Source organism: Dothidotthia symphoricarpi, assembly GCF_010015815.1.
Source record: "Dothidotthia symphoricarpi CBS 119687 unplaced genomic scaffold P153scaffold_2, whole genome shotgun sequence".
In the NCBI taxonomy this organism is placed as follows: domain Eukaryota; kingdom Fungi; phylum Ascomycota; class Dothideomycetes; order Pleosporales; family Dothidotthiaceae; genus Dothidotthia; species Dothidotthia symphoricarpi.
Genome location: NW_022985009.1, coordinates 1,128,846 through 1,148,098, shown reverse-complemented (window position 1 = coordinate 1,148,098; position 19,253 = coordinate 1,128,846). Strand labels below are relative to the sequence as shown.

Here is a 19,253-nt window from a genome sequence, read left to right as displayed (position 1 = left end):
ACCCCCCAAACACTCGCCGCAACCACCGTACCCAGTATCCCCGTCGGCGCCAACACAAACCCCGCACCACTCACAAACGTGCCAAACGCGCCGGCCCCCAGCGTCGCAACCAGACTGCCCACGGCAACGTACTTCGCATACCGCACTACCCGCCAGAAGACGAAGATCAGGCTCGAGCGGAAGACGCGGAGCAGGGCGCGGGTGCGGCGTTTTGTGGGGGCGGTGGGGGAGGTGGGGTTTAGGAGGTAGGCGAGGGATTGCTTTGTTGTTTTGAGGGCGGAGTGGGAGCGGGCGTCTATTGCTGCGTCGTGGGTTGTTGGCGCCATGTTTTTTTGGGGGTTTTGACGTGGAGGTTGATGGGGCTGTGGTGGGATGGTTTTTTTGTGTTGGGAAGATTTGGAGATGGGGTTGCGATGACGTCACGGGTTTTTGGGGCTAGTGGGTGGTAGATGGGTTTTTATGGGGGGTTCACTTGCACTGTGATGGGAGTACTTTGAGGTAGGTATCAACATGGGATTGGTGTTCATGGAGATTGTAGGAGCAAGAGAGTAGTATTGACTGCCTTGACGGAAGTTGCTGCCGCTCAAACTCTTATCCTTGCTATCCTGAGCTTGCGGAAAGCTTTTTCCCCATCCCTATGCTGCTCGACTGCACGCTTAGTTGATCTTCTTGAGCTCGACGTCACTGGGGACAAATTAGCGATATGTCCGTATCTATATGTGGAGGTAGTACGTACAAGATGAGAGCCGAGTTGGCGGGGATCAGATTCCCTCCAACAGCCCTACAAGTCATTAGCCTTGAACTTCACCCCAACGTCTCCCACCCTATACATACTGGCTCCCGTAGGCGTAGTCGCTGCTGATATCGAGTCTGGCCTTCTCGCCGAGCTTCATCGTGGGCACACCCTCGTCCCAGCCTGGTCAATCGTCAGCTTCGAAGTCTCTGCCAATGCTGATGGTAATAACACAACGCACCCTGAATGACGCGTCCAACACCAATCGCCGTCTCGAAGTCACCACGCCCGACGCTGGAGTCGAACTGCTTGCCCTTGCCGCCATCGGCCGTGCGCAACCAGCCGGTGTACTCCATGGTAACGCGGTCGCCGCGCTTGGGCGAGGGGCCGGAGCCTTCGCTGATGATGGTCTTCTGGACGCCCATGATTCGTGTAAGTAGTCTGCGCGTGGCTTGCATAAAACGGATTGGAGGTGTAGTGGAATGGTTGTGAGTGGGAAGGTGAGAGGTGAGGTGAGAGATGTTTTGAGCGGTGGAGGGGTACTGCTAAAGCTATGGGGGAGGTGGGGTCGAAAGTGGCTGAGCACTGCAGGGTCAGGGCGGCGGCGTCGATCTTCTGCTTTGGGACCTATTGGAGAAGGCGAGTCTGCCACATGTAACCGGTTTCGAGGATTGCGTGCGTGGTGCTCGGATGTGTGGAGGTGGAGGGTTACCGGAATTCCGTTGCTGACGGTTAACCTTGCCGACCAATTCCTGGAGTGAGGTTCACGTGGCTAGGTCATATATGTCACGAGTGTCGTTGGTGTCTGTCAAGGCTGGTATGCAGTTGAAGCGGCATTGCTCGGTCTTTCTGACGGCCATCTATCGCCTTACTCAATATATGTACAAGCATGGTAAATGCTCCCAAACGCCGTAAAATGCAATGCAGAGTGGAGAAGCCAACATCCCAAACACATCATCATCAATGCTTTCAATTGAACCACCCCTTGGCCTTCCTGGCTTCCTTTCTCGCGTTTGTCTATTGCAGCTCATCAGCGATTGCATGTTCACGTGTGCGTGAAGATCGAGTACGTAAACGGACGAGGTCTGCGACACTGGCGGAAAAGGAGAAACATACCCATTGTTCCTTGCAATCTCGATATGCCCTATAAGAAATCAACAGTCAGTATGCCATTCAGCGAAATATCATAAGGCTGCGAGATCAGTAAGGTGGCTACTGACTGGAAGAAATCTGTGCACATGGCTCTCTCACCCCCGTTGCGATTCAGACACCGTATGCTCTTGTTTGCAATCTCCTGGCAAGGGTCGTAGTATTCGCTGTACGCTTTACTGTATTTGCGGTATCAGCTACGCGTTCTTTGATCCTGCACGTTGCTGTCGCACGCTTTGGAGGCGAGGCGTACTTTTCGAATTTGGTAGCGGATGCCCCATTCCATTCTTCTTGTGTCGATTTGGGGGTTTCTTTGTCCGGCATCTTGATGGAGGGCAGGCAGATAGTCAAAGAATAGGACAGGTTGTGTGGCAATTCTGCAATGCTGTTGGTGAGCTTCTTGCTCTTGCGACAGAGGGAGTTAGAGCCAGGGTGCGTAATCGATAAGACGGCGCGATCCACATCATGCATGACTCGGCGACATGCGACTGTGCGCAGAGGTCACAATATATCACATCTACGAGTGGACGCAGAGCTAGCTCCCGCATATCGCGGTAATGGAATATACGATCGCATGGTTGTGTATGATGGATTGATGGGTATACAAAGTGAGCCTGTGTGAGAGATGAGTGTGGTCGTGTGCAGTGAGAATTGATTGCTGAAATGGCGGTGGTGAACAGCCTGTCACAAGTCTTAATTGTCTACATGTATATGTGGAGCTGCGCTGCCAGTGGTTGTCGGTGCAAAAGACATGGCTCGATAGGCGCTGTGATGGAATCGAGTGAATGTGCAGGGCGACTGTGAGAGGCGAAAGCGGTGCGGGACGTGCAGCGCTTGTCAGCCAACGCTCTAAGGGCCGGGTCGCTCTTGCATTGCATGCACCGCGACTGCCAACGACGGCTCCGTCTGATTCCCATGTAGGCAGTCGCTCACGTCAAAATTCCTTTTCCCACCTGCAGCTGGCCGTAGAGTCAACGCACCCGCCATGGACCGACCGTCACAAACCCCGCCCGCCACGGCTCGCCCGAGGAACTCTTCGTCGTCCATCTCGTCGACCCATGCCGCGAGCACCTCGCAGCAGCCTGCCAACATGGCCGCGAGCCCCCGGGCGGCACGGGGCGGCACCCCCACTGCGAGCCGCTCCGCGAGCAAGCTGGCCGACGCAGACAAGCCGACGCGGGCGGCGAGCAAGGACAGCCTCAAGCAGAAGATGCTGAAGAAGCCCGAGGAGGTGCCCCAGCCGAGCAGCCCAGACGAGGTGAGAGGCATGGGAAGGTGGAGGGCGAACGAACAGTCGACTGACCACACACAGCAGCTGACGGCGCTCAAGGCCGACTTCAGCGACCTGCGCTCGCACCTCACCTGCAAAATCTGCGACCGCCTGCTCTACCAGCCCTACACCATCTCGTGCGGCCACACGTACTGCTACACTGTGAGGAGCATGCTGCGTCACCCCCATATGCCATGACTAACCCACCCAGTGTCTCTGCACGTGGTTCGTCAACAACAAGACCCGCAAGACATGTCCCGACTGTCGCATCCTCGTCAAGGAGCTGCCGGCCCCCGCATATGTGGTAAGCGAGGGTGCGAACCGACAGGCCATCGAGTCCCACTAATCGCTGCCAGATCCGCGACATGACGGGCGTCTTCATCAACCGCGCCGAGCTCATACCCCCCGGCGAGACCATGGAGGAGCACCTCAAGTGGCAGCAGGAGGAGGCCGACGCCGTGCAGCTAGACAAAGACAACGCCGACCCCCGCACCGGCGGGCTCTTCAAAGGGAGCTTCAAGGCACTCCAGCACCCCCGCCCCTCACTGCACGTGATGCGCGACGAGGAGGACGGCGTGGACCGTTGTCCCGTGTGCACGTGGGAGCTCGAGGACGGAGGATGCACACAGTGCGGGCTGATCTTCGACGAATCCGGCGAGCTCTCGTGGGGCGACAGCTTCACCGGGTTTAGCGACATGGACGACATGTCAGAGCAGGATCCGGAGCTGGACGCTGAGATGGAAATGGAGGATGGCGACTTTGAAGGCTTCGAGGATCCCATGGAGAACTGGCAGGACTACCTCCCCCACGGCTCGTTCGTCATGCGGCGATTTCTGGGCGCGGGCGTCCGCCCTACCTCTGCACATCTGCACCGCCGGCCGTTGACGCACAGCGAGGCTGGCAGCAGGCGCTCGTACTCCCAGAGCATTGTCTCAGACATGCAAGGAGACGAGATGGACACAGTCGAGGAAGAAGACGAGGAGGAGGAAGACGAAGAAGACTCCTCCATGAACGACTTCATCGACGACGACGAGAACGCATCCACATCCGCCGATTCGTCCACACCAGCCCCTACGCCCCAGCCCTCCAACAGCCGGCCACGAGCACAGGCCAGAGCGCGTCGGGTTGTAGAGTCCGAGACTTCCTCTAACATCTCCAGCGTCGTCGAGGAAGACGATGAAGAAGACGAGGGTCCAGTTCCCAGAGGGCAGCGCAATCATTTCCAGGCACGCGTACTCAACCGAGCAAATGGCTCCAGGTCTTCACATGGACCATCCTCGTCAACATCTACAGACGCGTCGGCTGAGGAGCTCGATGAAGATACGCAGGCTCTGTTGAGAGAAGAAGGGTGGATGCTGCAACACGACGATGATGAAATGGGTGAAGACGATGGGAACGATAGCGATGGAGGAAGAACAACCGTTGGGTGGGAGCCGCTTGCGATTTCAAATGACAGAGTCCGGATGGGCGGATCTCTAACACCTACTGCAGATCGTCCTCGGCCTAGCGCCCCAATCCGCCCTCCTTCGCGAGCTGGTGCCCGAATCGTGAATGCCTCTCGTGGCCTCCGCCGAAGATCGTCTGTCATTGCTCCCCCGACAGCCCCCTACGAGGACGGCGAGGCGGATGACGACGACTCTGACCAGGACGGAGACGTCGCCATGGCCATGAACTCTCTTCGAACTCGGCGCTCGCAACTTCAATTGCGAAACCAGGTGGCTTTTGCCAACCCCCCCTCTCGCTTTGCCAATCATAGATTTGCTCAAGGCGGTACAGCAAATGAGGGGGAGTTCGAGGAGCACTCCGATAACTCGCAGCCTGGCGTCGGGCGCAGGATTCCACGGACGATTCGTCGAGAATACGATCCACGCATCAGCATCATGTTCGCTGCTCATCAGCAAGCCCTCCAAGAGCATCACACGGCAGGCGCACTGATAGACGTGGAACCTCGCTCTATCACGCCACTCACTCGGCCACGGACGTCGAACAGAAACCGACCAAGTCCAGCACAGACATATTCGCCTTTTCGACCTCCATCACGATTACGGACACCACTTATGGAAGATGCTCTCAACTTCGGAGTGGTTTCGCGCATGCCCATGTCACCACCCAGGCGAAGCGCCATGTCTCCTGCATTCCCCACAGCAGTGAACATGGCAAATCACATGAGGAACGACCGTGCACCTTCTCTCGGCTCAGCCAGTGATGCGTCTGGTATCATGACGCCAGGAACCTCAACTCCTGGTTCTCAGCATTCTATCAACACCATCGCACAATCGCACACGGCCGCGATCTTGGACATGATGGATCGACCCCAAAGCCGTGTTGGCGCACGTCCTCCTTCAGCAGCGGGCAGACGAAATTCAGCAAACTTCTCGCCAGTCTACGGCAATGTGGGCATGCATGTTCAGGGCTCCGGGCTTCCACCTTTCCCGGCTGCCGGCAACCCGTGGGCAGCTTATGTGCAAGCACAGTCGCAATCGCGAGGCCTGAGGAACCGAAGTTCGCGACAGGTGCTGAGAGAACAATCCTCTACGGCTACCATAAGACCTACCAGCTCGCGAGTCAACCTCCGCGACATCAACCTTCGGGACGTTGTCAACCCTCAGCAAGGGATGAGACCTCAAGCATCTCGAATCAATCTAAGACCACAGCCATCTCGGCGTCAGCTTAGCAATCAAGCATCCACTCGCACATTGCGAGCTAGTGAGCACGCCCGGCCTCCTCAGTCGCCAGGTCCAAATGTACAAGGTGTTACTCAGCCTGTCAATCGGCCCATTCGACTCACACAGGACGAACGCAATAGCCGAGCTCAGGAACTCATCGAAACCAGGATGAGAGCGCTCGGACAGCCTGGCAATGCGCCAGCACGAACCAATCCCTTCACACCGGGGTTCCGACGTCCGGTCGGCCCCGCTGAGAACCCAGCCATGGCACATGTGACCATGACTTCAAATCACGCGAGGAGCAACTCCAACGACTCGATGCATTCGGTAAACTCATCGGGAACAACTCAGGGTGCCCCGTCGTCTCCGGCTCTCGGTCGTCGTCGTAGCAACCGGAACATGAGCAACGGACCCCCACCAGGCGCCCTTCCACAACCTCAGGGCCCGTTTGTTGCCCCGGTTACAGCCTATCCTAACGGATACTACCGTCCGAGGCAAGGGTCTCTGAATAGTCCAAATCAAGTGTACGAGTCGCCGTTGGACGCCAACACAAGGGTTCTGAATCCCATGATGGCTGGTCCGCTAATCTAAGAAGACGAAACACCATCACTGTATGAGACGAACGACATTGCAGTCAGGTTTTTTGGCGCACAGCAAGCGATAGCGATTAAACGATCTTTCATCGAGGTTTTGTTCGGCGTTCTGGAACGACTCTTCGGCTCCTTCTTTTAGCATTGGGTTGAAACTCCCTCGACCCTACGAATGTACATGATCACGACTTTTGTTGTAGTTGTTTTGCAGCGGCATCATCATCATCATCTTCATCAGTATGAGCGTTTTTGAGCTTTTGTACAGCATCTTTTTGGTGGCGTTTTTTGTGCTTTTTTGCTTTTTTCACTCCTTTTTTGGCACTATACCATGGCATTTTGGCATGACGGGTAGTTTGTGGGGGGAGCGTGGGTTGGTATAGGGATGGGAATTGGATTGGGAATGAGAATGAGAATTGTATTCGGATTGATGGTTCGTGCCTTTGTGTTGATGTGCTGTGAGATGTGCCTTTTTGCGTGACCTGGCTTTTTAGCCGCTTTGTTTGCACACACGCGTTCGTATGAAAGCCTGTTTTGTTTGTGGTTTTACCCCCGTATTTGACTGTATGGCACAGGGCCTTTGTCTGTATGTACCTTCTCATAGTCGCTCTTGGATCCCTATCTGCACTCTAGCCATTCAATAACCGAACTGCGAAGAAATTTTGACCAGGCCGGGTGAATATCGACCGCCTGTGTTGCATAAACTGTAACTACTTCTCTATAGAAAGATGGTCATTACTATCAAGTTAGAAGTCAGCGTACAGCGGAGTAGAGTCTCGAGGTAATCGTGTATTCTCGCATAATAGTACAAATAACCAGCACTTCTCTAGCAGCGTAATGTAGTAATACAGCATATATTCCACTACCTAAATCCGGCGCTCAAACATGTATACCGTGGTATGTTCCAGACGTTTCGCTGGATGGCTACCGAGCGCGGATATATTGAGTGGACTGGGACGTTTGGTGGAGCTTGAGAGCTATCCAATTCGATTGATGGACGCTGCGAGAAAAGTGTGATGAGAGGGGATGATCAAGGTTTGTTGGGTGGTGGTTGTTTACTAAGTAGAGTTTATAGGTCTTTTATGGACGAAGGTGTGTATAGTACGTTGCGTGTGATGAATTGCGCTGTGGCTTGTTAATGACTAGTATTATAATGTTTACTGGTATCCTGTCAGTTTGGTATGAGTAGTTAGAAAGATTACATGTTTGATTAGAGAATGTACGGCAGTGGTATGTGGAAAATAAGTCTTGTTCCTATGCGTGTCTAGGTTACGACTTTCACTCTGGCTTGAAGTTTCTATTTGTCGTGGCATTTGTTGTTGCAAAGTATGCACTTGCTCTGGATTCTAAGGTTCAACCCTTTTATACAAGACGGTATCGCTCGAACACCCTGTGACTTTATAGCAGGGATGTGCCGGCACGAGCAGGCTAGTACGAAGGGTTCTTTATCTCGCAGACGTGATCGCCGCCCTTGCGACTGGGTTGCGGGTCGGACACACCGCTTTCTTTGTGTGCGGGTTTTGCCATGGATGAGGCTGGGTGTACGAAAGGGATCCATATGTACAAGTTTGGTTGATAGTTATACATCACGTAATGGATGTGTAGACGAGGAAACCGTAGTTGAAATTGGTACGGCAAGGGTAAGGGATGTCTGACAAGTAATCGACTTGTTGTTCAAGCCCTTGCTGTTGTATTGTCACAAGGCTCGTTCATGGGGGCAACGAATGCGACATGAGGTATGTGGAGAGAAAAGCGATCGGCATCTAGAATGTTATAAAACTCTATCTTACCTTGTGCATGAAAATCGATGATGACGTGGATCGAAGAACGTTGAGGAAAAACTTACAATCAGCCATCCAACCGAGGTTTTCAAAACACTGCAAAAAGATGCCAGCACAAGATCCACTTACCCCTCGCGTGGCGTCTCGCACTACAAAATGGTGGAGGCAAGGGTATAGCTCCGGAGGTCATTGAAGCGAAGAACACTTCCGCTTGGTCGGACATTATCCATCGCGAGTCACATCAGCGTTGCCTAGACCAGTGATCGGGTCAGAGAGTGACGTCAGTGACGGGAGCAACACTTGAGGCGCATCGCCAGGGTGCGTAATGCTAGACTCAAGTCATTGAATTGCTGCTCAGGAGATGACTGCGCAATCACACTCGGATTACATGGCATTTGACTGACCTTTTGCCTCCCAGGGCTTCGCATCAACTCGTCGAAATTGTACGAACATCAGGTGGCCAGACGTCGGCAACAAATCTGGACCCCTAATGAGCCACCAAACGCCGATGGAACATGAGCATGTGACGCGCCCCGCAAAATGGAGATACTAGGCAACGGGGTTGGTGAAGGGGCGGGCACCCCGGATTGCTAATGCAAGCTAGTGCACGTTGGAGGCGCGGGACCCATGGCGCTAAAGAGTTCAAGAGTAAGCCACCGTGAGATAAGCTCGACAAGAATCCCGGCATCCGAGCTTGATCACCGTCAGCCTGGTTGTGTAACAACATGAATCTCGTTGTGTGCGACGAAAAGCCGTATACTGTGATGAACGTAGGCAAAGACAATTTACCCAGCTATACCCAGAGCAAGATCCTCTTTGATGCGATCCCGTCGCGACAAATATTGACTATGCCATGCACTTCATGTTGCTGATCACTGCCAAAACAAAACCTTCACATTCACCATCCCTGCTAGTCTCTACGTAACTCTGACCGGACCCCAGGATAGGCTCACGTGTGAGGGGACCCCGCATAGCTTTCCCTTCAAGATATTTCGCGACATAAAATGCCGGGCGTCCCCACCTGTTTGTTTCGACCAACTCGAAACTCTATCAAGCTCTTCCGCCATGACTAGCCACGAGAAGGAGATCCAGCAGAGCATGGCTCCTCATACTGAGCGGCATGATGTGTATGAGATTCAATTCTCATTCAGTCTTGAATTTAATGACTGACACCTAACAGCGCTCACGAGGAAAAGGGTGTGCCAACCAACAGTATTTCTGCAAAGTACGTTTGAGAGTGACCGAAGTCGCAGTTCCATGCTCATATTTGGTATCAGGATCCAGAACCCTCTCATTCACATGAGCGAGGAGGAAATGCTTCGAGACGTCGACACATTCGCCAAGGAGAACAACTTCGCGGACATCCATCCTCTTCTTCGCAGGGGTGCCCTGGTTGCTCGTGACCCTCCGAACTTCACCACAGTCTCAGGTATCACAGAGGCAGAGAAGGATTCCATCTCCAACGAAGTCCTGCACAAATGGCGTCAACCAAAAATCCTCTACATCACAATTATTCTGTGTTCCGTCGGAGCGGCTGTGCAAGGTTGGGATCAAACTGGAAGTAACGGCGCCAACTTGAGCTTCCCAGACGCACTTGGTATTCCTGTGAAAGCGGAACTGAGCCCTGGTGTGCCCAACCCTAACGCGGAGACGAACCAATGGTTGCAAGGTCTTATCAATGCCGGACCCTACATTGCTTCTGCATTCTTGTGAGCGTGCCTGGGTTTCTTGGATCGAAGACAGTGACTAACAAATTGTAGTGGCTGCTGGTGCTCTGATCCTTTGAACAACTTCTTCGGTCGCCGTGGCTGCATTTTCATCTCGGCTGTCTTCTGCGCTTTGTCACCTATCGGTTCTGCCGTTTCTCAAAGTACGTGTTCCGCCCCTGTCGACTTCGTTACATCTTGACTAATATTGCCTAGCATGGGAACAACTCTTTGTTACTAGACTCCTCCTCGGTATCGGTATGGGTTGCAAGGGTGCCACGATTCCTATATTTGCGGCAGAAAATGCTCCTGTGAGTCCAAAGTAGAAATCAACTATCCCTACGGAAGTGCTAATAACACTGAAGGCCTCGATTCGAGGAGCCTTGGTGATGACCTGGCAACTATGGACCGCGTTCGGCATTTTCCTCGGCACTGTTGCCAATTTGGTTGTCAAAGACACTGGCGCCATTTCATGGCGCCTGCAATTTGGATCAGCTCTGCTGCCTGCGCTCCCTCTTCTTGTCGGTGTATTCTTTTGTCCAGAGTCCCCACGTTGGTACATCAAGAAAGGCCGATACAACGAGGCATATGCATCGCTGAAGCGTCTGCGGAATAACGAGATTCAGGCTGCTGTGAGTGTTTCCAGTCTGATAACGTCGTGTGTGGTTTTGTGTGAGCTTTCGCTAACAGTTGCGCAGCGTGATCTATACTACATTCATGCGCAGCTTCGTGCAGAGAGCAGCTTGACCCCAATGAAAACCAACTTCTTCACACGCTTCACGCAACTGTTCACCGTCCCCCGACTTCGAAGAGCTACAGTTGCGTCTGGTACTGTTATGCTTGCACAGCAGATGTGCGGAAGTGAGTTGAGCCCAATGATACATCTGAAGTGCGCGCTAACTTTGACAAGTCAATATTATCGCGTTCTACTCTTCGACCGTTTTTGAGCAGGCCGGTGCCAGTGTCACAGAAGCCCTTCTTGCCTCCATGGGCTTTGGTGCGGTGAACTTTGTTTTTGCCTGGCCAGCTATCGTAAGGCGAACTCACTCGATTGGATCGACAATGATGACTTACAAATGACAGTGGACAATCGATACCTTCGGTCGCCGCACGCTGCTGCTATTCACTTTCCCGCAGATGTGTTGGAGTCTACTCGCTGCAGGTCTCTGCTACTTGATTCCTTCTAACAGCTCTGCGCATCTGGGTCTCGTAGCGCTCTTCGTCTACATTGTAAGTTCCCTGTATCCAACATAAACATCCACACATTGAAGAAAAGCCTGACAATTCCTCAGTTTGGAGCATGGTACTCCCCTGGCGAAGGCCCCGTCCCCTTCACGTACTCCGCCGAAGTCTTCCCACTTTCGCATCGCGAAGTTGGCATGAGTTGGGCCGTCGCCACCTGCCTCTTCTGGGCCGCCGTTCTCTCCATCACCTTCCCACGTATGCTGGCAGCCATGACGACAACAGGTGCCTTCTGCTTCTACGCCGGATTGAATCTCGTCGCCCTTGTTTTGATCTTCCTTTTCGTGCCAGAAACGAAGCAGCGTACCCTCGAAGAGCTTGACTACATCTTCGCAATCCCGCAGCGACGATTCATGAGCCATCAGTGCTTCACTGTTCTGCCGTGGTGGTTCAAGACGTGGATTTTGAGGAAGAAGATCGGGCCGTGCCCAAGTCTGTGGAGCTTTGAGGGCGGCGATGATGGTGACAAGGCTCTGCACAATGCTGTGCGCAAGGCAAGCATCGATGCAACAGGGGGGAATGCGCCCAGGAAGTTAAGCATTACGGAGAAAGCAAGGAAGGCATTCTAGGCAGAAATGCTTAGTTTGTAGTTGATGAAGACTGCTGGTGATATGGTATGAGAATATTCTCACATCATCGCTCTCAAGATGCATTCGTTATCGAAAGCTAATCATAATTAACAAATCTTATTGCTCCACTCTCTGGACGCCAGTTTCACACAATTTCGTTCTATGTATGTTGAAGTGTATGGGTTGCTCGAGACAGATGCACATTATAGTCTCAAAAATCGTTGGGTTCTCTGTTCTGTCCTCGAAGGTTCTGATTGTTCTTTCCTCTTTCAACAGCTGGGAGATTTGACGTGACATCACTCACCGTTGACAACTCCGTTTGTCCTGCGGAACAAATTTTGCTGATACAACTCATTCCTTGCACCGCTGTCGCACGCGCTTTACTATCGCGCGCTATCGTTCTCCACGACGCCCAATGGCCAATCTCACCATGTCTATCGAAGACGACTCGTTCGCCTTGGTCATGATGGCAACCTCTCTGGACGATATTTCGAAGTTGCGCTCGGCTCAAGTCAACTCACAGCGCGAGTTCGAACATCACCAAACCCAACTGTGGGCTTCTTTCGTCGACAAACGAAAGACACTACCCGAGCATGATCCAATCCTCGTGAAGATGACAGCCGCACTCGAATGCTACGACAAGCGCCACGCTATCAACACCGAGTACATCGCCTGGCTCGATGATCATATGGCTGCGTTCAAGAAAGGATATGCAGACCGCAAGTGGAACCCAGAGGATCTGGAACAATATGTCGCAGACAACGCCACGATCTACATGGACACGATTACGGACTTCAACTCAAGGCTCTATATGAGTGTCAAGCCCATTGATCCTGAGGCTGGAGAGAACTTAATCAAGTCTGTTTTGAGAGAAGCGAAAGACCCATATTTCGCGGCGAGAGTGGCGAGGTGGGACACGGATCTGGCGCGAGCGGGTATCGGGAGTGGATTTAAGCCTACTGGCGACAACTCTGCCAAAGGACATGATGCCGAGGGCGAAAAGGTTGCAGATAGTCCGGCTTATGAATCGATTGAGGACACAGTGCCTGGCTGAGATTCCTGAGAACTAGCTGGGAACACTTGTGCGTTGATACGCCCACACACTGATCCGCGAGATGACTCATTGATACAGAAGTATTGTTTGAGAATGCATGGAGACTCAACTGGTATTGCGACGTTCTGCTCCTATAACTCGGATGAGCGATCATAACAGAGAGATATGAGTATTGTATACTTGACTTACTCCCCGACCAGAAGGCTAATTATTACTCAGTAACACCCTTATCATCATAACTACAAGGTCAATCCTTAAACTTTGCCCTCGTCTTTTTCCATAGAATAATGGCGATGCGTGGCATCACACTATACATTGTATAGTTTCCATGGTGGTCGTATCCACGTACTCATAGGTCAAGCTGAAGAGCGTTTTAAGTCACAAGCACCCGTAGCAAATGCAGTTTTGTCAAAAGAAAGATGTTTGTGTAACAACTATGTGACCCCTAGGAACTTCAATCAAAACCTTCCACAAAGATCTCAACACCCGCTTTTCTTCTCCCCAGCGCGAAATCCATGTTGATCTTAGACACTGTGTCTTTTGCCTGCATAGCAATTGCTGTGTTAGAACATACAGCGACCATTGATCTGGTATCATCTATAGTGCGCGGTGCGTATGTACGAAGCAGGTACGGTATATCTGGCCGCTGGCCATGCGACACGTCTTTGAACGAAATCGTCTTCTTCTTTGGCTTGAGCTTTTCGCGTTGAAATTGGATGAGTGCACACTGACAACTTTTTGGTGTTTCGACTTGCATTCTCGGCGCCGCAGGAGTGCGTATTGGCGACGAAAGCGGTCGTGAATCCTCCAAAGCAGTATTCTCATCCGGCATCCAGTGAACGTTGGAATATCGGTTGTCATCCAACATCTCATGCCTATCCACGAGCGTGCTTGTCTCGTCATCTTCGGAAAGCCCACAATCGTCCATGAATGGATCGACGTCTTCATCGTCCGTAAAACTCAGCTCTGCATCCTCATACTCTCGGTCCCACTCTTCGTAGATCTCGTCTGGATTGCGTATACTCAACGGTGGTTTGCTTGTAGCGCGAATGAGTATCGGTCGGCGCAAGTGTGCAAAAGGATCGTATTTTTGCATGCCGCCTCCAGTCTCAGACTTTTCACAAGTGACGTAAAGCTCGCTTTCCACTCTTACACCCAACTCTGTCAGCATCGTGCTGTACCTGTCCAACGCGTTGGTTCCTGTGGCTTCAAACTGCGGATCAAGGTGCCTGATGATCCAGATGAAGTGAACACGACGAGTCTGTAGACGTTGAGGGTCCGAAAAACACAGTTGCTCCAGATAGTCCATGACAGCGAGTGCAAAGGAAACGCCGGTCGATGTAGTGACAAAAACAAGATTTTCATAGTCTTCCCAGGCGGGCGGATTGCCGTAAGGTCCATCAATATATGCGGTCAGAGAGGTTTGAGGTTGGCTTGCGTTGGGACATGGAAGAGAGAGCCACGTTGAGTGGTGGTATGCAAGCCGACGGGTCAGACCGGAGTGTGCGCGTATCATCAGTGTCATGTCGTTAGACCGCGAGTTACACATTAGAGAGATCAGTTCGTTGCTCTCAATATCCTGGTTTCTTCTCGGCGGCAGTGGTGGTGGCGGTGAGATGTCTGGACAGTTCGCAGGTGTGAACGGGTGTATCTCGAATGGACCAAGTGCTGGAATGTATATCCTTACGTGCTGCCCTGGGATCCAAGAGAAGGGTACATTGCAGATACGGATGATAGTCGTTGATCCATTCGTCGGCAGAGAGAGGCTCGTGACATCCGGTTCTATCATCTCTACGGGGTATCCCATTACCAATGTACCCCTGCCGGGACCCCTTTTGAACTTCGAGAAACTACCTTTCAGTAGTCGTACTGAAATGTTGTTGCGGCAAAAGCCGTAGCCAACCAAACACTTGTCAAACACAACGAAACTGAGAGACAGATGAATTGGCGTCCGCGCGTACTTCGGAACGTGTTGGAAGACAATAAAGAGGAAACCCAGCGTTGAAACCCAGTGATTCAGGTAATACACACGATAGCTCCATTGTCGTATTGGAAGTATGCTGCTGACAGCGATCCATGTGAGCGTGACATACGCGGCGATACCATATCGAACAACCGCCATATTGTCATCATGTGAATGTACGATTTCTCGCATGGAGATCGAAGACTTCATGATCGCCATATGCGTAGTTGCACTTATGAATAGAAATCGACCAACCCATCGATGAACCCAGTTGATCCGCTCATGGGAGAGGCCCGCCAGGATATTAATGGGCCCACGCTTAGTGGACAAGAAGTAGACGAGTGGCACTTGGGTAAGGGTCACCCAGGCAGCTCGAAAAGCAACGTCATCCAGAAAGTGTTGTGATAGTTGGGGCGCATCGACGGAAAGGAGAGCTGATACAATAATGGCCAAGTAGGCAGTTAGCACAATAACCCGGCCTAGGGAGAAAGTAAAAGAGATGAGTTGGGATGTCAGGATAATCGGGAGATGAGAGATGGCATCGATAAACGCCATGCATCGACTGAGAATGTATTGATAGGGTGTCTGTGACCGGAGGAGTTTATGTTCGCGGTTGCTGTTGGAAGTTAGCGTTTTCGCAACCTTTCGTAGGTAATGAAAACCTACCATCTCTTGCTCCACCATCTCAGGGTCCTATGCGCGACTCTCTGAAGAACGATCGCTGCTACCACGATCCAAAAAGCCTGAAAGAGTTGTTGGTTTGCCCAGCCACGGTGCTTCAGATGATGCTGGTACCGGACATCATCTTGATAACCTATCTCATTGACCATGGTAGTTTACTTCTGATCCAGACGAAATACAATATGGAGTACTGGCCGACCAACTGAGGAGTATACAGGAAGACTTAGTAGAATCTTAAATGGCAGAGAATGATTGTAAGTGCCGCTCACTCCACGGTCAAAAGATAAGAGGAAACGCGCGTTCAAAGAGGATCCCTGGAGACGAGGAAGAAGGTACATCTGGAATAAAGGTGCGCCTGCCGTACGAAACTAACCCGTGCACTGTAAGAGGTCACCAGTATCAGCTAACAATATTTGAGACGCGTTGCTCGGACTTGTGAAACTTTGAACATTTAAGCGCAGAAGATGAAAATGGGCGAATAGCACGCCCCATTGTCAGACGATGTAAATTACTTTGAGCCGAATTTAATAGCAACGAAATGCGCCCCAATGAGAAGTTCGAGAAAGAAATGAGTGCTGTCGATAAGCAATGGAGTGATCGGGCATCTGATCAGAGCCATGGGACATAAGTTGCGCCAAGCGCCGGTCTACACATTTACGGTTTCATATGTAAATGAGCCACACCACCCCTGCAACGTCTTGTCAACAAAGACATCAGCACTCGCTCTAGGCTTTTTTGATTGAAATGGATCGTTTGCGGAGTGGGAGAAATCGAAATTTGCCAAGAGATGGCTCTGTAGACCACGAACAAGGTATATTGAGACTTGGGAGAGAACCTCTAATCCGCTTTATTATTAGCGAGCATCGCAGAGAATGTCAAGGAAAGCTGCACGGGAATAGACGATTCTATCAAAGCCCTTCTTGACGGCGCAAGAAGTTGTCCGTACAGCTTCTCAAAAATCTCCAGCCAAATCGAATTCCCAAAAGTCTGGAAATTTCCAACCTCCGAAGTCAAGTTGCGTGTCATGCAATACATCGAAATTACTAGTCGAAGTTGTGGAGGCGTCGATACCTCCAGCCAGACATGGTATCGGCGGGTACGGTGCATCGTCTATGGTGACAAGTGGCGATCCAAAACTAGTTCCAGTCATGGAATCGAGTGGCAAAGCATTGCTTGTTTTGTTACGAAGACTAGGTATCGAGACAATGGCTGGATCCTTTTGTCTCGACATCACCTCAGATGTCAGTGATTTAAAGCTATCGAGAGCCTTCGTGTATCGGGAGCGCAAATCCTCGTTCGGGATAGCGATAGATTCAATCAATGTTGCCTGTTGGGATGACATTGGTGGCGAAGGGAGCATGCTAATAGCGGCAGAGAGTGGCCAGTACTCCATGTATCCAGTACCCAGGCGCTTCACCTTCCGCTCGAAGATGTAGTGCGCGCGACCCAAGAGTTCGACTGAAGACACGATCAGCGTTCTGACCAGAAAGGATTCTCGAGGCAAAACAGCAAGATATAGCGAGTCGTCCGGCATCCCATCCTTGGCTGAAGTAGATCCTGCACGACAGGTTGTCCCATCTGCAATATGTGGGCAAGACTGAGTGGAAGAGGAGCTTGAAGGTCCGGTAGAATTGTCGAACTCGCAATTCTGGTACACAACCTGAGACAGCCCTATTCCGACTCGTAGCACGTCGTTGCGTAGATTGCTCAAAGCTAGAATCCCTTTGTGCACCAAGCGATCATGTGCAGAAATTATAGAGCTTGCTGCTTCGACACATGCGGTGAAAGAATATATGAAGCGCTGGTTTTGCATGGCAAGCTTCGCGTAGGGCCGATGCATGATGAGCAGGTACTGACGAAGCTGTAGGTCAAGCAAAGCAGATGGTATCGTGGCCCGAGGATCATCCCACACCGGAAGCGACGAGAGGAAGGCGTGAAGCTGTGCGTCGTAACGAAGGACTTCATCGTATCGAAGATGAACATTTGGATTGTTTAGTAATTGCGTAAGGTGAATACGGAGTGGAAGCGACTCCAAAGACACCGCCAGAAAAGACGTCGGTGTAAAGTTCTCGATTGGTAAGGTAGCTGGCATGTGCTGCGAGTCGGGTACCAAGGCATGGTCTGGGAGGTTTACAGGAGGTGGCGTGTCAAAATATAAGTCTGTCAGCGAGGATTGGAGACCGGTTTCGAGAGAAGACTGCAGTTCGAATTCCATGATCGTGGCCCAGATCCGCTTCTTCATCTCTTTTTCGAACTCGGATATCTTTCCGCCAGTGTCACGATGCATGCCAGACGCCATAGCCAATCGAACAACCTCACCCGTGGAGACCCAGTCTTGCTTGATCTTGACACAGTTGGTTCTTTTTGCGAGCAATGCCATGCAATGTAGCTGGAAGAACAGTAGATCAAGACGTTTCCGAGATTGTCTGTTCACCCAGTTCTCATATATGTTAATAAGACATGAGGCTGCCTCCCGGTCCACAGTACTATCACCCTCAAAGATGTCATCCTTTGGAGCAAGACATTTAGTGCTTGCGATCATCAGAACCAGCAGAGCTGCAAAGCTGGTTTGGCTGTAGTCCCCAGGGGCATGTTCCCAGAACTTTTGGTATTGATCGAAGAAAGATAGTTCGTGCAAGATTCTGTATGTTGTCTCCCAAGTCTGAAAGTAAGTGGAAACGTGTGTATCAACGATGCTCTTCTCAGGTAACGCGGCAAACACTTCTGCATCAATACCATGACTTCTAGCTCCAACCTCTTTGAGGTTCGCTTTTCTTCGATCACGAATGGATCTGAAGCCTGCCCTAGTGATCGATAGAGACTGATCCATTACAAGTGCCTCACGTGTGAAGGCTTGAAGCGCACGATCCTGTATGGGTCAGACATATGGATACAATGGGTGACTGGAAACACACCTTCGAAATCATAGTCATCACGCTTGTCGGACCATGAAATTGTGTCCTGAGCCCCTTTCCTCGAATCATGCTCTCTGATTTGATTTCTGGTTCTTCTGGTAAGTGGACATTGTACTGCGACTGAGTTCTGCTCTCTTTGGTAATTAATTCCCTCTCCAGCATCTCTATCCTCCTCTCTTGCACCCTCAATTTCCAACGGAGAGTATCTGACGAAGCATTATCCTCATGAATCTCGGCTGTGCGCTGTTCGGATGTCGCCGAAGAGGCAGCAACGCCTTCCAAAAGCACCATGCCGTTTGATCTTGGTCGATCGAGCAACCGAGAATCGTAAGCGCATTGGTCAGCTCTCCCTGTTTTCTGGCATCGTCCGCAAACTGGATAGATACGATCGCACTTCATCTTGCGATCGCGACAAGCGAAACAGGACAACACTCTCCTTTTCTTCTTTGTGCGCTTTTCTGGCGATCCGTTGTAGCCGTCGACAGAGTTCCCGCCTGACTCGGCCTCTGTGTCTCGAGCAGACATGGCGATCTATGGCTGGGACTTGTTGTTGTATTTGATTGTTGAGGTTATGGTGGAACGAGAGAAGGGGGTCGGACATGACGGAGAAGACACGCCATCTCCGAACGCCATACCCGGACGAAGCGGAATTCGTAAGCGAGAGGTTACCATAATGTAGATGGTATAGTGAGGTTCTTGTTATCACTCCTATATGTTACAATTGTACACTTTCGTGATTCTTATCGGCCGGTTGTAGTCTGCGCTGATGGAGTTTTGTTGTTGTTCGAGTCGGAGAGCTGGGAATTTGTGGTGAACCATGACGACACACCCATGAATCGCAACCTCACAGTACCAAAGTAGCAACGGTACAAGCTGGCTCTCAATCTACGCCTCGCACGTATTATGGAAGTGATCTTGCGGCTCTCCGATTCTACAA

At 51.5% G+C, this 19,253-nt stretch overlaps 8 protein-coding genes across 8 annotated transcripts in view; 3 read left to right on the top strand and 5 right to left on the bottom strand.

Annotated features, from left to right (window-relative positions):
- The window catches only part of P153DRAFT_353279 (uncharacterized protein), a gene marked incomplete at both ends in the record, with an annotated part of 602 nt that extends 276 nt beyond the window's left edge, over positions 1-326 (bottom strand). The window contains one exon of the mRNA XM_033666430.1: positions 3-326. Within this exon, the coding sequence (XP_033528461.1) occupies positions 3-326 (324 nt within the window). The remainder of the gene's footprint in view (positions 1-2) is intronic.
- A 330-nt stretch (positions 327-656) lies between these two features.
- On the bottom strand, positions 657-1,158 carry P153DRAFT_381245 (putative FK506-binding protein 1; the record flags this gene model as incomplete). Its single annotated transcript, XM_033670025.1, has 4 exons — positions 657-684; positions 737-781; positions 835-916; positions 975-1,158. The coding sequence occupies 4 exons, from the start codon at positions 1,156-1,158 to the stop codon at positions 657-659; spliced, it is 339 nt and encodes a 112-aa protein (XP_033528460.1).
- Positions 1,159-1,635: 477 nt separating this feature from the next.
- Positions 1,636-2,322, bottom strand: P153DRAFT_330864 (uncharacterized protein). Its single transcript, XM_033665446.1, has 4 exons — positions 2,136-2,322; positions 1,954-2,061; positions 1,850-1,877; positions 1,636-1,750 (listed from the first exon to the last, which is right to left on the bottom strand). Exons 1-4 carry the CDS (start codon positions 2,204-2,206, stop codon positions 1,703-1,705), a joined length of 255 nt encoding a protein of 84 aa, XP_033528459.1. The 5' UTR covers positions 2,207-2,322; the 3' UTR covers positions 1,636-1,702.
- Positions 2,323-2,402: 80 nt separating this feature from the next.
- On the top strand, positions 2,403-6,758 carry P153DRAFT_306909 (uncharacterized protein). The gene is made up of 4 exons (XM_033664645.1): positions 2,403-3,140; positions 3,195-3,314; positions 3,364-3,456; positions 3,509-6,758. Exons 1-4 carry the CDS (start codon positions 2,868-2,870, stop codon positions 6,407-6,409), a joined length of 3,387 nt encoding a protein of 1,128 aa, XP_033528458.1. The 5' UTR covers positions 2,403-2,867; the 3' UTR covers positions 6,410-6,758.
- Positions 6,759-9,209: 2,451 nt separating this feature from the next.
- On the top strand, positions 9,210-11,841 carry P153DRAFT_306906 (sugar transporter-like protein). Its single transcript, XM_033664644.1, has 10 exons — positions 9,210-9,313; positions 9,367-9,411; positions 9,464-9,895; positions 9,947-10,056; positions 10,109-10,203; positions 10,258-10,524; positions 10,591-10,753; positions 10,803-10,924; positions 10,976-11,122; positions 11,185-11,841. Exons 1-10 carry the CDS (start codon positions 9,252-9,254, stop codon positions 11,701-11,703), a joined length of 1,962 nt encoding a protein of 653 aa, XP_033528457.1. The 5' UTR covers positions 9,210-9,251; the 3' UTR covers positions 11,704-11,841.
- A 292-nt stretch (positions 11,842-12,133) lies between these two features.
- P153DRAFT_381241 (uncharacterized protein) lies at positions 12,134-12,757 on the top strand (the record flags this gene model as incomplete). The annotated part of the gene is made up of 1 exon (XM_033670024.1): positions 12,134-12,757. One exon carries the CDS (start codon positions 12,134-12,136, stop codon positions 12,755-12,757), a length of 624 nt encoding a protein of 207 aa, XP_033528456.1.
- A 454-nt stretch (positions 12,758-13,211) lies between these two features.
- Positions 13,212-15,550, bottom strand: P153DRAFT_381240 (uncharacterized protein; the record flags this gene model as incomplete). The annotated part of the gene is made up of 2 exons (XM_033670023.1): positions 13,212-15,336; positions 15,387-15,550. 2 exons carry the CDS (start codon positions 15,548-15,550, stop codon positions 13,212-13,214), a joined length of 2,289 nt encoding a protein of 762 aa, XP_033528455.1.
- Positions 15,551-16,353: 803 nt separating this feature from the next.
- On the bottom strand, positions 16,354-18,841 carry P153DRAFT_353273 (uncharacterized protein; the record flags this gene model as incomplete). The annotated part of the gene is made up of 2 exons (XM_033666429.1): positions 16,354-18,270; positions 18,317-18,841. 2 exons carry the CDS (start codon positions 18,839-18,841, stop codon positions 16,354-16,356), a joined length of 2,442 nt encoding a protein of 813 aa, XP_033528454.1.
- Between the last annotated feature and the right edge of the window lie 412 nt (positions 18,842-19,253).